Here is a 15,321-nt window from a genome sequence, read left to right as displayed (position 1 = left end):
TCTCTGGCTTCTTAAAGGTTGTCTCCACTCCTTCTCTCCCCTTCTCCCTCCCCCCCTCTTTTACAGGACTTACCGTACACTGTGCTTTAGCCGTCTTAATTACAGCGCCAACCTTCCTGTTCATCGCGGTGTGTGTCTGGATCACCTTGGGCTTTGCACCGTGGGAATTGTTTAGACAGCGGTTCCCCCGCTTGCCCTGGCCCCCGCCTTTGCTTTGTGTGTGTGTGTGTGTGTGTGTGTGTGCGTGCGTGCGTGCGTGTGTGTGTGTGTGTGTTCCACTCTGACAGTCGCCGTTCCAGTTCCCGGTTTTTCAGGCGAGTGATGGCAACTTGATGGTCGCCGGCAGTGCGTGCGCTGAGAACTCGCCTAAGTGGGACAGGCCCGTCAAAATAAATCACGTTAAAGGCCTTTCTATTGACCAAGTTGATTTATTTAACTTTATACAATACTTATTCTAGGAAGGGCTTGGCCTTAACATTTCAGTTTCTTTTTCAAAACTGTAACTAAATAGTAACTTTTCTTCATGAAGATGACACTGGTGGGTTGCTTTTGGCATTCCTTTGTGGTAACTGGTAAGTTAGCTGCACTGCAGACTAGTGGGTGGTTTGTTTTTGATGGATGGGGTGATCATTCCCGGCTTCTTGTGTATGGTTATGGGCTGCGGCTGATTCATGGCTCGAGTATAATTTTGCTGAAAGGAAGGTGAAAAAAAAAATCACAGAGTGAAACAACAGGCCAATGTTCTGTGGCACCGAGCACTTCCATAACTTCATGGGTGGCACAGCGGTAGATTTGCTGCCCTACAGCGAATGCAGCGCCGGAGACCCGGGTTCCATCCCGACCACGGGTGCTGTCTGTACGGAGTTTGTACGTTCTCCCCGTGACCTGCGTGGGATTTCTCCGAGATCCTCCGTTTCCTCCCACACTCTAAAGACGTGCAGGTTTGTAGATTAATTGGCTTGGCAAATGTAAAAATTTGCCCTAGTGTGTTGTAGGGTAGTGTTCATATACGGGGATCGCTGTTTGGTGCAGACTCGGTGGGCCGAATGGCCTGTTTCCGTGCTGTATCTCTAAACATAAACTAATGTCCATAAGTGATAGGAGCAGAATTAGAACATTCGGCCCATCAACTCTGCCATTCAATCATGGCCGATCTATCTCTCCCTTCTCTAGCATGTTGAAACCCTTAATAATCTTATGTTTCAATAAGATTCCCTCTCATCCTCCGAGTATCAACTTCCTCTCCCCCTTCACCTCTATCCATTTATGACCTCCACCATTGGCAGCGTTAGGCCACACGCGTACTAGAGGAGCAGCACTTTATATTCCACTTGGTTATCTTACAACCGGCCCCATAGCAGAAGCGTCCACGTGGCCGGGCTGGAGACTGGAAGTATCCGGAGCTAATTCTGCTTCCACCATCATCTATTGCGACAAGTGACGGCTCCCACTGATTGTCGCCGGAAGCTCGTGTCCTTGTCAGGACGGACGATGACAGCGATGTCCATATTTGAAACGTGGAAGATGGACACGGAAGAAGAGGCTCTTACAACCCAGAGGTGTGAGTAGGAAAGAACTGCAGCTGCTGGTTTAAACCAAAGGTAGCCACAAAAAGCCTGAGTAACTCAGTGGGACAGGCAGCATCTCGGTAGAGAAGGAATGTCTGAAGAAGGGTCTCTTGACCCGAAACGTCACCCATTCCTTCTCTCCAGAGATGCCGCCTCGTCTGCCTGTCCCGCTGAGTTGCTCCAGCATTTTGTGTCTAAGCCAGCGATATGAACATTTTCTCCAGTTTTAGCTGACTAAACCCACTCATATTCCACCCCCTCACTTCCCTGTACCCTACCTAGCAATGATTGAATGGTGGAGTAGACTCATAAGTTCATGTTCAAGAGTTATAAGAGCAGAATGAGGGCATTCGGCCCATCAAGCCTATTCTGCCATTCAATCATGGCTGACGCGATGGGCCGAATGGCCTACTTCTGCTCCTGTGACTTATAAACTTGTGACTCGCACCTATTTCAATCCTCCCCCTCCATTTCCACGTACATTCCTTTCTCAGGGTGCACAATTTGCAACTTGTTTAGTTTAGTCTAGTTTAGAGATACAGCACGGAAACAGGCCCTTCGGCTCACCGAGTTCACACTGACCAGCGATCCCCGCGCATTAACACTACCCTACACCCACTAGGGAGAGTTTTTACATTTACCAAGCCAATTAACCTACAAACCTGTACGTCTTTGGAGTGTGGGAGGAAACCGAAGATCTCGGAGAAAACCCACGCAGGCCACGGGGAGAGCGTACAAACTCCGTACAGACAGCGCCCGTAGTGGGGATCGAACCCGTGTCTCCGGCGCTGCATTTGCTGTAAGGCAGCAACTTTACCGCTGCACCACCGTGACCACTCTAACTCTTCAATCCTTTTGTCTCACACCCCCTGTGCAGATGTAGAGGGCTCCTTCAAGGAATTGCTACAAAGCTTGCAACCAGAGTGAGAGTTAAAGAGGAGACCTGAGTGGATGTCACAGAAGCATTAAAGCATTAAATTGTGTCAGGTATAAAGGTCCTATTAGGATACAATAATTTACGGTATTTTATATATTCCTCAAAAGTTTCATTTTAATCAATCAATCAGTTTTATTCGTCACATTGCACATAATGTCACTATTTTTGGGCTTGCCTTTATATTTATGCGTTCACGTTCTTAGGTGATAGGAGCAGAACATAGTGGACTCCTCCCTTGACTGTGCCCAGGGACCCCGACAGTCCTTTCAGGTTAGGCAGAGGTTCACTTGCACCTCCTCCAACCTCATCCACTGTATCCCTTGTTCAAGATGTGGACTCTTATACATCGGCGAGACTAAACGTAGACTGTGCGATCGTTTCGCTGAACACCTTCGCTCAGCCCGCATGAACCAACCTGATCTCCCGGTTGCCAAACACTTTAATTCCCCTTCCCATTCCCACACTGACCTTTCTGTCCTGGGCCTCCTCCATTGTCAGTGTGAGGGCAAACGCACATTGGAGGAACAGCACCTCATATTTCACTTGGGCAGATTACACCCCAGCGAGTTGATATTGATTTTGCTAATTTCAAGTAAGTTGCAGCCCCCCCTCTCTCTCCATCCCTCCCCCACCCAAGGTGTCTCATTGTCTGTAACACGTTTGCACCTCACCCACAGCTAACAATAGCATGTTTCCTTTATCGTGGTTACTTTTTTGCATATCTCTCATTCATTTGTTCTATATCTCTCTGTCTGTATCTCTTATTTCACTTTCCCCGACTCTCCGTCTGAGGAAGGGTCTCGACCCGAAACGTCACCTATTCCCGTACTCCAGAGATGCTGCCTGACCCGCTATTTGTGTCTATCTAAAAGACTCTGTGCATTCATCCAATCCATTCTCCTCATGATTTTGTACACCTCTATCATGTCTCCTCTCAGCCTCCTGCGCTGCAAGGAATAAAGACCGAGCCTGGTCCTACGTAGCCCATGCACACAATATTTCTGTTAACTGCACTTTTTCAGTGCCTCCTCCCACGGCTACAGGCCAGTGGCCTTGCAGATTACTGTTATTTAAGTGATTGGACAGATACATTATTTGTTAATTATATGTTGAGATCTGACAACTGTATCTTGACATTCCAAAGGGAAACTAGGGATAGGCTTGGCAGCACTGCACACACATTTATAGTAGAGATTCTACTGCCTTAGAAAATAGTTTTCCCTTAGTAAATTTAATTGCAAAAAAACGTTTAAATATTCTCAGCGTTTCCTTAATTCCACATTCCGGCAGATTATAGTATAATAATTGGGAAAAAAATTAATATTGACATTTTGGAAAAACCCAACAACCCCCACAATTAAAATGTGGATTATGGAAATGTCTGAGACCTTACATTTGGAAAAAATTAGACTTGTCTTAATTGACAAATCAGAACTATTTGCTCGAATATGGTCTCCATTAATTTTTTTCTGAAAGAGTAATCTGGTCCAACACAGAAGCTGGACTGAAACTTGAATCCAGGATTGGATGAATAATTACACTCTATAATCTACGGACCTATCTCCAAAATTGTGTTATTGGTATTCTCTTTTATATATATACTAGACCAAGTGCGTGGTCCTCCAACTGAAGATGCGAACACTGAGCAGTGCGGCTGTTTTTAAATGGCATCTTTGAGGCGAGAGGCGGGCGCCAGCAGCCGTTATGGTCGCTGGCCAGCAGGAGGCGACAAAATGAGTGAGTGGGGGGGGGGGGGGGGGGGGGGGGGGGGAGAAGGATTTTATTAAAAATGTGTAAATAAAGACGACAAAATTTAATGAGTGGATACTTGGAATGAAAAGTGAAATCTTTACCGAAATGGAAAAAATCTGGGCGTTTGTGGGTCTGGTGTTGGCGTAGCAACGAATCAAAGGCTGGCACCCACAGGCTGGCAACCACAAGCCAGGCAGAAACACACACACACACACAGTTTTAAATATAGATAGATAGATTATTTTTTTTCTCCCTCCCCTCTCTACTAGCTTATAGTTTCCTTTTTCTCGTCTCTTATTTCTTTTCTCTCTATAGCTCTATCTTTCGAAAAAAAATATTTAAAAAAACAGAAGCTGTGTTAATATGTAACTGGTAAACAAATCCTGTTTTAGTTATGTATATGCTTCTAATAAATATATTTAAAAAAAAAGAAAATAGTTTTCGCTTAATAAATTTAATTGCAAAAAAACGTTTAAATATTCCCAGCGTTTCCTTAATTCCACATTCCAGCAGCAAAATCAAGGACAAGTCTCACACCAGACACTCCCTCTTCTCCATTGTCCCCTCAGGTACAGAAGTGTGAGAACACACACCTCCAGATTCAGGTCTGAAGAAGAGTTTCGGCCCGAAACGTTGCCTATTTCCTTCGCTCCATAGATGCTGCCTCACCCGCTGGGTTTCTCCAGCATTTTTGTCTACCTCCAGATTCAGGGATAGGTTCTTCCCTGCTCTTCGAGAGCCGTCCTGACCTCCCATCTAACTCATTGGAGACCCTCGGACTATCTTTAAACAGACTTTACCGGATGTTATCTTGTGCTAAACGTTATTCCCTTTATTCTCTGTATCTGTACACTGTGGCCGGCTCGATTGTAATCGTGTATAGTCTTTCCGAGGACTGGTTAGCACGCAACAAAAAAGCTTTTCACTGTACCTTGGTACACGTGACAATAAACTAAAAACACTGAACATTGGGGTCAACATGTGATATAAGGGTCTGTCCCACTTGGTGATTTTTTCGGAGACTGCCGGCATCATTGATTGACGTATCAGGTCACTGAAACAATTGCGGTGTGATGCGGCGTGATGGCGTATTGACACGCGGTGTTTTTTCAAGTGTCGCAACATTTCATTGTCGCCGCTGGATTTTGAAATGTTCAAAATCTTTTGGCGACCCTGATATGACGCCGGCAGTCGCCGAATAAAATCGGCAAGTGGGACACAGGCCCTCTACGCCACAGAGTTCTGGATAAAAACTAAAGACTGCATTATCACATTGGAAAGTTTGTTTGATGTAAATATTGTCCATAGTTGGAAAACAAAGAAATGATAATTAAGCTCATAAAGCACAAGGGAAATATAAACAATCATTATTCTGTAAAATGGAGCAGCCTCTTCTTACCTAAGGAGTAAGCCATTTAGAACCGAGACGAGGAAACTTTTTCTCACACAGAGTTGTGAGTGTGGAATTCTCTGCCTCAGAAGGCGGTGGAGGCCGGTTCTCTGGATACTTTCAAGAGAGAGTTAGATAGGGCTCTTAAAGATAGCGGAGTCAGGGGATAAGGGGAGAAGGCAGGAACGGGGTACTGATTGGGGATGATCAACTATGATCACATTGAATGGCTCGAAGGGCTGAATGGCCTACTCCTGCACCTATTGTCTATTATCTCACAGCTTTTGTCCTTTCATCCCTGGCATTTGTCCAACCATCTGACAATGAGAAACTCCCCTTGCCTGTAAACACCTAACACTTAAGGTAGACACAAAATGCTGGAGCAACTCAGCGGGACAGGCAGCATCAGTCTGAGGAAGGGACTCGATCCGAAACGTCACCCATTCTCTCACTCCAGAGATGCTGCCTGTCCCGCGGAGTTACTCCAGCATTTTGTGCCTGTCTTTGGTGACGACCAGCATCTGCAGTTCTTTCCTCCACTCGCCAGGCTTTGTCCCACTCCCACCTCTCTTCTAGCTTTCTCCCCTCCACTACAATCAGTCTGGAAGAAGGGGTTGCCTACCCATGCTATCCCGAGATGCTGCCTGACCCGCCGAGGTACTCCACCCACTCTGTCTTTCTTTACATTGTCCTGTAAGAAAGTTTTTGCTTGCTGGGGGGTAGAAAAGTCTTACTTTCCATCAGTACCTTCGGAAGCAAAGCAGGGAATTTGCAGGCTGGTTTCCTGAATTAAAGCTTGCGGATGACCTCCAGAAATGCCGCCTGACCCACTGAGTCACTCCAGCACTGTGTGTCTATCTTCAGTCTAAACCAGCATCTGCAGCTCCTTTCTGCACTTACTTACGTACTGCCTATTATGCCTCCTGGCATGTAGGGCAGCAACGAAGGTTCTCCACTCAGTAATGTTGATTCCTTCAGTTGCTATTTCCGTAACATATTTGTTTTACGAGACAGGGTTGTTAGCCCTGTGCTCAACCTCCAACCTGGAGGACCAGTGGATCGCTCTTCGTCTCCCCTCTACCCTCCACCTGTCCAGCATGGGAGACCCTAACAGGAGACGAATCTCCCGCTGGTATAGCTCTAGTGGTCACTGAGACACACAAGCTCCCCGACCACGACAATGTTGCAATCCAATGGGGAGCCCTTCTGCACAGAATACCATTATTTTCATTTTCCCATTTATAATAACGTCCACAATTTCAACCCTGTACTGCCACAAGAATAGCGGGGCTTTGTAGCCAAGCTAAAGCCCAGCAATATTAATAACTTTGATGGAAACGTGACAACTCTCATTTACTGTCTCAGTCCAAACTACTATCCCTATACTCTTGTGCTTAAGTATGATTGTGCTTATATATTGTAAGATTTTTACTGAATTGCCAAAGTACCTAAATACCTAGGAGTCAATATCACATCACACAGTCAATAACAACATCTCCGGCACCACCCACATTGAAGCAACAGCCAAGAAAGCACACCAATGCCTCTACTTCCTTAGAAGGCTTAGGAAGTTCGACATGTCCCCAACAACTCTCACCAACTTCTACAGATGCGCCGTAGAAAGCATTTTATCGGGAACAGCTCCATTCAAGACCCGCAAGAAATTGCAGCGAATTGTGGACGTAGCCCAGACCATCGCATAAACCAACCTCCCTTCCATTGACTCCATCTACACCTCACGCTGCCTTGGCAAGGCCAGCAGCATCATCAAGGACGTGTCCCTCCCTGGCCACTCCCTCTTCTCCCCTCTCCCATCGGGCAAGAGGTATAGAAGTGTGAAAACGCACACCTCCAGATTCAGGGACAGTTTCTTCCCAGCTGTTATCAGGCAACTGAACCATCCTACCACAACCAGAGAGCGGTCCTGAACTACTATCTATCTCATTGGAGACCCTCGGACTATCTTTGATTGGACTTTACCTTGCACTAAACGTTATTCCCTCATCATGTATAGATACACTGTAAGTGGATCGATTGTAATCATGTGTTGTCTTTCCGCTGACTGGTTAGCACGCAACAAAAGCTTTTCACTGTACCTCGGTACACGTGACAATAAGCTAAACTGATCTGAAAGGAATTTCATTGTACCCACATACATACAACAAACCAATACCATTAAACCATTGAATATTAACAATTGCCTTACCCTGTAAGCCAGCGCTTGTGATTCCATGTATTTCATGTAGTTAGCTTTGTTAAATGGCCTTAGTTTTGCTTATGTTCTCCACATGGAAGATCACCAATGTGCAAACTAGTCACATCATTTTAACTTGTATGGTGTTTTCGTGTACAGTTTGTGCCCCATATCTGAGGAAGGATGTGCTGGCTCTGTAGAGGATCCAGAGGAGATTTACGAGAATGATCCCAGGAATGAATGGGTTAACATATGATGAGCATTTGTCAGCATTGGGCCTGTACTCGCTGAAGTTTAGAAGGATGAGGGGAGACCTCATTGAAACACACCGAATAGTGAAAAGCCTGGATAGAGTGGATGTGGAGAGGATGATTCCACTAGCGGGAGAGTCTTGGACCAGAGGGAATAGCTTCAGAATAAATGGACGTTCCTTTAGGAAGATGAGGGGGAGTTTCTTTAGCCAGAGGGTGGTGAATCTGTGGAATTCATTGCCACAGGCGGCTGAGGAGGCCAAGTCTTTTTAAGGTGGAGATTGGCAGATTCTTGCTTAGTAAGGATGTCGGGGATTATGAGGAGAAGGCGGGAGAATGGTGTTGAGAGGGAAAGATAGACCAGCCATGGACCTAGGGTTGAGATTTTTGATTGGAGAAAGGCTAACTTTGATGAGATGCAAGATGATTTAAAAGGAGTGGACTGGGACATTTTGTTTTATGGGAAAGATGTAGAAGAGAAATGGTGGACATTTAAAGGGGAAATTTTAAGAGTACAGAATCTTTATGTTCCTGTTCGGTTGAAAGGAAACAGTAAAAATTGGAAAGAGCCCTGGTTTTCAAGGGAAATTGGACATCTTGTTCGGAAAAAGAGGGAGATCTACAATAATTATAGGCAGCATGAAGTAAATGAGGTGCTTGTGGAGTATAAGGAATGTAAAAAGAATCTTAAGAAAGAAATTAGAAAAGCTAAAAGAAGATATGAGGTTGCTTTGGCAAGTAAGGTGAAAGTAAATCCAAAGGGTTTCTACAGCTATATTAATAGCAAAAGGATAACGAGGGATAAAATTGGTCCATTGGAGAAACAGAGTGGGCAGCTATCTGCAGAGCCAAAAGAGATGGGGGAGATATTGAACAATTTCTTTTCTTCGGTATTCACCAAGGAGAAGGATATTGAATTATGTGAGGTAAGGGAAACGAGTAGAGTAGTTAAGGATACTATGAGTTTCAAAGTAAAAGAAGTACTGACACTTTTGAAAAATATAAAAGTGGATAAGTCTCCAGGTCCTGACAGGATATTCCCTAGGACATTGAGGGAAGTTAGTGTAGAAATAGCCGGGGCTATGACAGAAATATTTCAAATGTCATTAGAAACGGGAATAGTCCCCGAGGATTGGCGTACTGCGCATGTTGTTCCATTGTTTAAAAAGGGTTCTAAGAGTAAACCTAGCAATTATAGACCTGTTAGTTTGACTTCAGTGGTGGGCAAATTAATGGAAAAGATACTTAGAGATAATATATATAAGCATCTGGATAAACAGGGTCTGATTAGGAACAGTCAACATGGATTTGTGCCTGGAAGGTCATGTTTGACTAATCTTCATGAATTTTTTGAAGAGGTTACTAGGGAAATTGACGAGGGTAAAGCAGTGGATGTTGTCCATATGGACTTTAGTAAGGCCTTTGACAAGGTTCCTCATGGAAGGTTGGTTAAGAAGGTTAAACTGTTGGGTATAAATGCAGGAATAGCAAGATGGATTCAGCAGTGGCTGAATGGGAGAAGCCAGAGGGTAATGGTGGATGGCTGTTTGTCGGGTTGGAGGCAGGTGACTAGTGGGGTGCCTCAGGGATCTGTGTTGGGTCCTTTGTTGTTTGTCATGTACATCAATGATCTGGATGAAGGGGTGGTAAATTGGATTAGTAAGTATGCAGATGATACCAAGATAGGGGGTGTTGTGGATAATGAAGAGGATTTCCAAAGTCTACAGAGTGATTTAGGCCATTTGGAAAAATGGGCTGAAAGATGGCAGATGGAGTTTAATGCTGATAAATGTGAGGTGTTACACCTTGGCAGGACAAATCAAAATAGGACATACATGATAAATGGTAGGGAATTGAAGAATACAGTTGATCAGGGGGATCTGGGAATAACCGTGCATAGTTCCTTGAAGGTGGAATCTCATATAGATATGGTGGTAAAGAAAGCTTTTGGTATGCTAGCCTTTATAAATCAGAGCATTGAGTATAGAAGCTGGGATGTAATGTTAAAATTGTACAAGGCATTGGTGAGACCAAATCTGGAGTATGGTGTACAATTTTGGTCGCCCAATTATAGGAAGGATGTCAACAAAATAGAGAGAGTACAGAGGAGATTTACTAGAATGTTGCCTGGGTTTCAACAACTAAGTTACAGAGATAGGTTGAATAAGTTAGGTCTTTATTCTCTGGAGCGCAGAAGGTTAAGGGGGGACGATAGAGGTCTTTAAAATGATGAGAGGGATAGACAGAGTTGATGTGATCAAGCTTTTCCCTTTGAGAATAGGGAAGATTCAAACAAGAGGACATGACTTCAGAATTAAGGGACAGAAGTTTAGGGGTAACATGAGGGGGAACTTCTTTACTCAGAGAGTGGTAGCGGTGTGGAATGAGCTTCCAGTGGAAGTGGTGGAGGCAGGTTCGTTGGTATCATTTAAAAATAAATTGGATAGGCATATGGATGAGAAGGGAATGGAGGGTTATGGTATGAGTGCAGGCAGGTGGGACTAAGGGAAAAAAGTTGTTCGGCACGGACTTGTAGGGCCGAGATGGCCTGTTTCCGTGCTGTAATTGTTATATGGTTATATGGTTATGATTGAATGGCGGTTTAGAATCGATGGGCCGAATGGCCTACGTCTGCTCCTATGACATAAACTTTAAAGTGTGTCTGTTTTGGCTGCATGTGTTGCATGCAGAATTAATAAGTCACTGCCTCAGTGTACACTTCTACTCGAACCACCGGGTGGAGCCACCAGCAGTGCCTGCCTCACCAACAGTCTGTGTGTTGGGAGCCGGTCCCACACAACTTGAGCTGCCTTTCCTCGACACCCTTCACCTCCCTCCGAGACGCAGGGAGGCGTGTCCTGTACGGGCTCCTCCTCCACATCCTGCACTTCCTCACCCTGGTACACCGTCCAGACACCAAGTGGCGGTGGGTGTTGCCTTCTGGTCGCGAGGGGGCCCCCGGTGGGGGTCCCTCTACGCAGGGATTCTACCCCTCTATATTGGGGACTTGGGGTGGAGGGTATTGCACCGAGGTGTTCCCTGCAACCTGTTTCTCTCGCGGTTCACAGACTCGCCAGCCACCCGCCACAGTTGCGGGCTGGAAGAGTCTGTGTACCACGTGTACACGGAGTGCGTGAGGCTGCAGCCACTGATTGAATACCTAAAGGGGCTGCTCCTTTGCCTTCTGGCTGCACTTCACACCCAACATCCTCATCTTCAGACCACCTGTGCATAGGGGAGTGGGCAGGGCTGAAGATGTCCTGGTTGGGTTGCTCCTGGGCCTGGCCAAGCTGGCCATCCGCGAGTCAAGGCACCAGGCAGTGGAGGGCTCTGCCCGAGCCGACTGCCTGCCCCCTTTTCCGGGGATACGTCCGTGCCCGGGTGCGGTTAGAAAGGGAATATGCACTGTCTACGGGCACCCTGAGGGAGTTCCGTGACCGCTGGGCACCGCAGGGTGTTAAATGTATCCTCAATAAGGATTGTAACACAGTTTATGAAGTATATTTATTTGTATTATATTATGGTGGTGGGTTCTGGTTTGTTTTATTGTAGTAAAAAACAATAAAAAAAAGTCTGTGGGACCTTTCCTCTTCTTTGTTATTTTTAGTATGTGTTAAAAAGTATGTTTTAGTGTTCCCTGCTTTGTTTTATGTGTGGGGGGGGGGGGAAGAGTTGGGGGAAACTTTTTTTTCCAATCTCTTACCTTGACGGAGATGCGATTTTTTCCCGCATCGTATCTCCGTCCCCACTGCGGCCTAACATCGTGGAGTTGGCGGCCTTTCGTGGAGACTGACGGGCGCTCCAATCCACGGGAGTCTGCGGGACTTTAACATCGCGGAGCTTGTGATCCCTTTGCCGGGGATCGAAGCTCCAACCGCGGGGCCTGTGGACTTTGACATTGTGAAGCCCAGGGTCTCTAGTAAGAGGAGGCCGACTCGGGAGCTCCGTGCCGCGGAGAGTGTTTCAACCGCCCCGACGTGGGTGTTTCGAGCACCCCGACGCGGGCTTCGATCATCGGCTGCGGGGGCTTTGATCGCCCCTGACTGCGGATGGTTTGACGTCCCCGACTGCGGGAGAACACGAGGAAGAAGATGGAACTTTATTGCCTTCCATCACAGTGAGGAATGTGGAATCCACTGTGGTGGATGTTTATATTAACTTTTATGTGGGTGTGCGTCTTGTTGCTTTTCACTTAGTATGGCTGTAAGACAACTCAAATTTCACTGTACCTTAATTGGCACATGTGACAATAAACTGACCTTGAAACCTTGGATCTCAGATGCTTATCTAAGTACTTGTATATAGTTATCTATGTATACTTATGTATATCCAACGGGATCCCACTACTGACCACATCTTCCCATCTCCACCCCCTTCTGCTTTCCGCAGAGGCCTTTCCCTCCGTAATCCCTGGTCAACTCATCCCTTTCCACCCAAACCACCCCCTCCCCAGGTACCTCCCCTGCAACCGCAGAAGATGCAACACCTGTCCCTTTACCTCCCACCTCGATTCCATCCAAGGACTCAAACAGTCTTTCCAGGTGAGGCAGAGGTTCACTTGCACCTCCTCCAACCTCATCTACCACATCCGCTGCTCCAGGTGTCAACTTATCTACATCGGCGAGACCAAGCGCAGGCTCGGCGATCGTTTCAATGAACACCTCCGCTCAGTCCGCATTAACCAAGCTGATCTCCCGGTGGCTCAGCACTTCAACTCCCCCTCCCATTCCCACACTGACCTTTCTGTCCTGGGCCTCCTCCATTGTCAGAGTGAGGCCCATCGCAAATTGGAGGAGCAGCACCTCATATTTCACTTGGACAGCTTACACCCCAGCGGTATGAACATTGACCTCTCTAACTTCGTAACCCTTGCTTTCCCCCTCCATCTCCTCCCCCTTCCCAGTTCTCCCACCAGTCTTACAGTCTCCGTCTACATTCTATCTTTGTTCTGCCCCCTCCCCTTGACATCAGTCTGAAGAAGAGTCTCGACCCGAAACGTTGCCAATTCCTTCTCTCCATCGATGCTGCCTCACCCGCTGAGCTTCTCCAGCATTTTGTGTCTACCTAATGTATAGTGATACTTGCAGTGAATTGCAGACAAAAGATGAATTTCACTGCACCTCAGTACAGGTGGGAAATAAAGTAGCAAACCATACCGAGGGCCATACTGCCTCACTTCCCTCAGCCAGTACAATGAGTGGTTGCCAGTGTGAATCAGCTGCCGTGGACGATCCACCCTTTCACCTACCCGCTGTTGCAGCTTCATCCGGGCTCTGTAAAACGACACTGATTCTGGGCACTCCATCAGGATCTCCTGCTGTAGGCGTTGGAACTTCTCCTTGTCATCTTCTTCCTGAATGAATGTGATGCAGAGGACATGTCAGTGGTTGGTAGACCTGCTGTCCCACCAGCATTCTCGACAGCGATTAATTTTGATGAGGGATGAGGGCGGCGCTGAGGTAGAGTCGCTGCCTCACGGCGCCAGAGTCCCGGGTTCCATCCTGACTACGGGTGCTGTCTCATGTACACGGGTTCTCCCCGTGACCTGCGTGGGTTTTCTCCGGGGTCTTCCGTTTCCTCCCACACTCCATAGACATGCCGGGGATATGGGGGAGAAGGCAGGAACGGGGTACTGATTGGGGATGATCTGCCATGATCACTGAATAGCGGTGCTGGCTCGAAGGCCCGAATGGCCTACTCCTGCACCAATTATCTACTGTCTATTGTCACCCCGTACACTAGTTCTATCCTGCACACTAGGGACAATTTACCGAAGCAAATCAACCTTGATTAGTATAGGTGTCAGAGGTTATGGGGAGAAGGTGGTGGGTGTATGGAACGAGCTGCCAGAGGAGGTAGTTGAGGCTGGGAATATCCCAACGTTTAAGAAACAGTTGGACAGGTACATGGATAGGACAGGTTTGGAGGGATATGGAACAAGCGCAGGCAAGTGGGACGAGTGTAGCTCGGACATTGTTGGCCGGTGTGGGCGAGTTGGGCCGAAGGGCCTGTTTCCACACAGTATCACTCTATGACTAAGGCAGGAGAATGGAGTTAGGAGAAAGAGATAGATCAGCCATGATTGAATGGTAGAGTAGACTTAATGGGGCGAATGGCATAATTCTACTCCTATCATATAACCATATAATCATATAACAATTACAGCACGGAAACAGGCCATCTAACTATCCAATTTATTTTTAAATGATAAAATCGAACCTGCCTCCACCACTTCCACTGGAAGCTCATTCCACACAGCTACCACTCTCTGAGTAAAGAAGTTCCCCCTCATGTTACCCCTAAACTTCTGTCCCTTAATTCTGAAGTCATGTCCTCTTGTTTGAATCTTCCCTACTCTCAATGGAAAAAGCTTGTCCACGTCAACTCTGTCTATCCCTCTCATCATTTTAAAGACCTCTATCAAGTCCCCCCTTAACCTTCTGCGCTCCAAAGAATAAAGACCTAATTTGTTCAACCTTTCTCTGTAACTTAGTTGCTGAAACCCAGGCAACATTCTAGTAAATCTGTACTCTCTCTATTTTGTTGACATCCTTCCTATAATTGGGCGACCAAAATTGTACACCTATGTTCCATGTTTCTATGTTTCTATCACTTATGACCTTATGAACCTGCAGGCCCGCCCGGGCTGGAGCACCCGGAGAAAACCCACGTGGTCACAGGGAGAACATACAAACTCCGTACTGATGTCAAACCCGTGTCTCTGGCGCTGTGAGGCAGCAACTCTACCGCTGCGCCACTGTGAGTCCTGGGAAACTTACCAACGCTGTCATTCTGGAGAAGGGGACCAGCCCTCTTCGGATGCTGTCCCCTTGTGGAACTTGCTGAGTATCGTCAGCAGTCAGGAAGGATTCATTGTACCAAATTTCAAACTCTGTATGGAAAAAAATAAATCAAGATTGAAATTTTGAATATTTCTTTAATTTTTTTTAATTACATTTTTTTAATGTATTCTCCTCTTTCTCCTTTCATTTCTTCTTTCAATCTTTTTTGACAACTTGCTGGGGTTCCTTGTGCTTTAGATAGACACAAGTTTCTGGAGTAACTCAACGGGCCAGGCAGCATCTCTGGTGACCCTTTGCCTGACCAATCGAGATACTCCAGCACTTTGTGTTTATTTACCAGCATCTGCAGTTCCTTTCTACACATTCCTTGTGCTTTTGCTCCACTGTGCTATATGTTGAAACACTTTATCTGTGAACAGAACTGAT

General features: G+C 46.4%; 1 protein-coding gene across 2 annotated transcripts in view; it reads right to left on the bottom strand.

The window, feature by feature from the left end:
* Nucleotides 1-408: 408 nt before the first annotated feature.
* Nucleotides 409-15,321, bottom strand: part of kif9 (kinesin family member 9) — a 129,065-nt gene continuing 114,152 nt past the window's right edge. For both annotated transcript variants that reach the window (XM_033020296.1, XM_033020297.1), the window contains 4 exons: nt 14,872-14,984; nt 13,341-13,445; nt 538-691; nt 409-505 (listed from right to left, as the gene is read on the bottom strand). In XM_033020296.1, the coding sequence (XP_032876187.1) occupies nt 578-691; nt 13,341-13,445; nt 14,872-14,984 (332 nt within the window). In that variant the 3' untranslated portion in view covers nt 409-505; nt 538-577. The remainder of the gene's footprint in view (nt 506-537; nt 692-13,340; nt 13,446-14,871; nt 14,985-15,321) is intronic.

The sequence above is a fragment of the Amblyraja radiata genome, chromosome 4, assembly GCF_010909765.2.
Source record: "Amblyraja radiata isolate CabotCenter1 chromosome 4, sAmbRad1.1.pri, whole genome shotgun sequence".
Taxonomy (NCBI): domain Eukaryota; kingdom Metazoa; phylum Chordata; class Chondrichthyes; order Rajiformes; family Rajidae; genus Amblyraja; species Amblyraja radiata.
The sequence above is the reverse complement of the archived record's forward strand: the minus strand, read 5'-3'. Positions and strand labels throughout refer to the sequence as shown.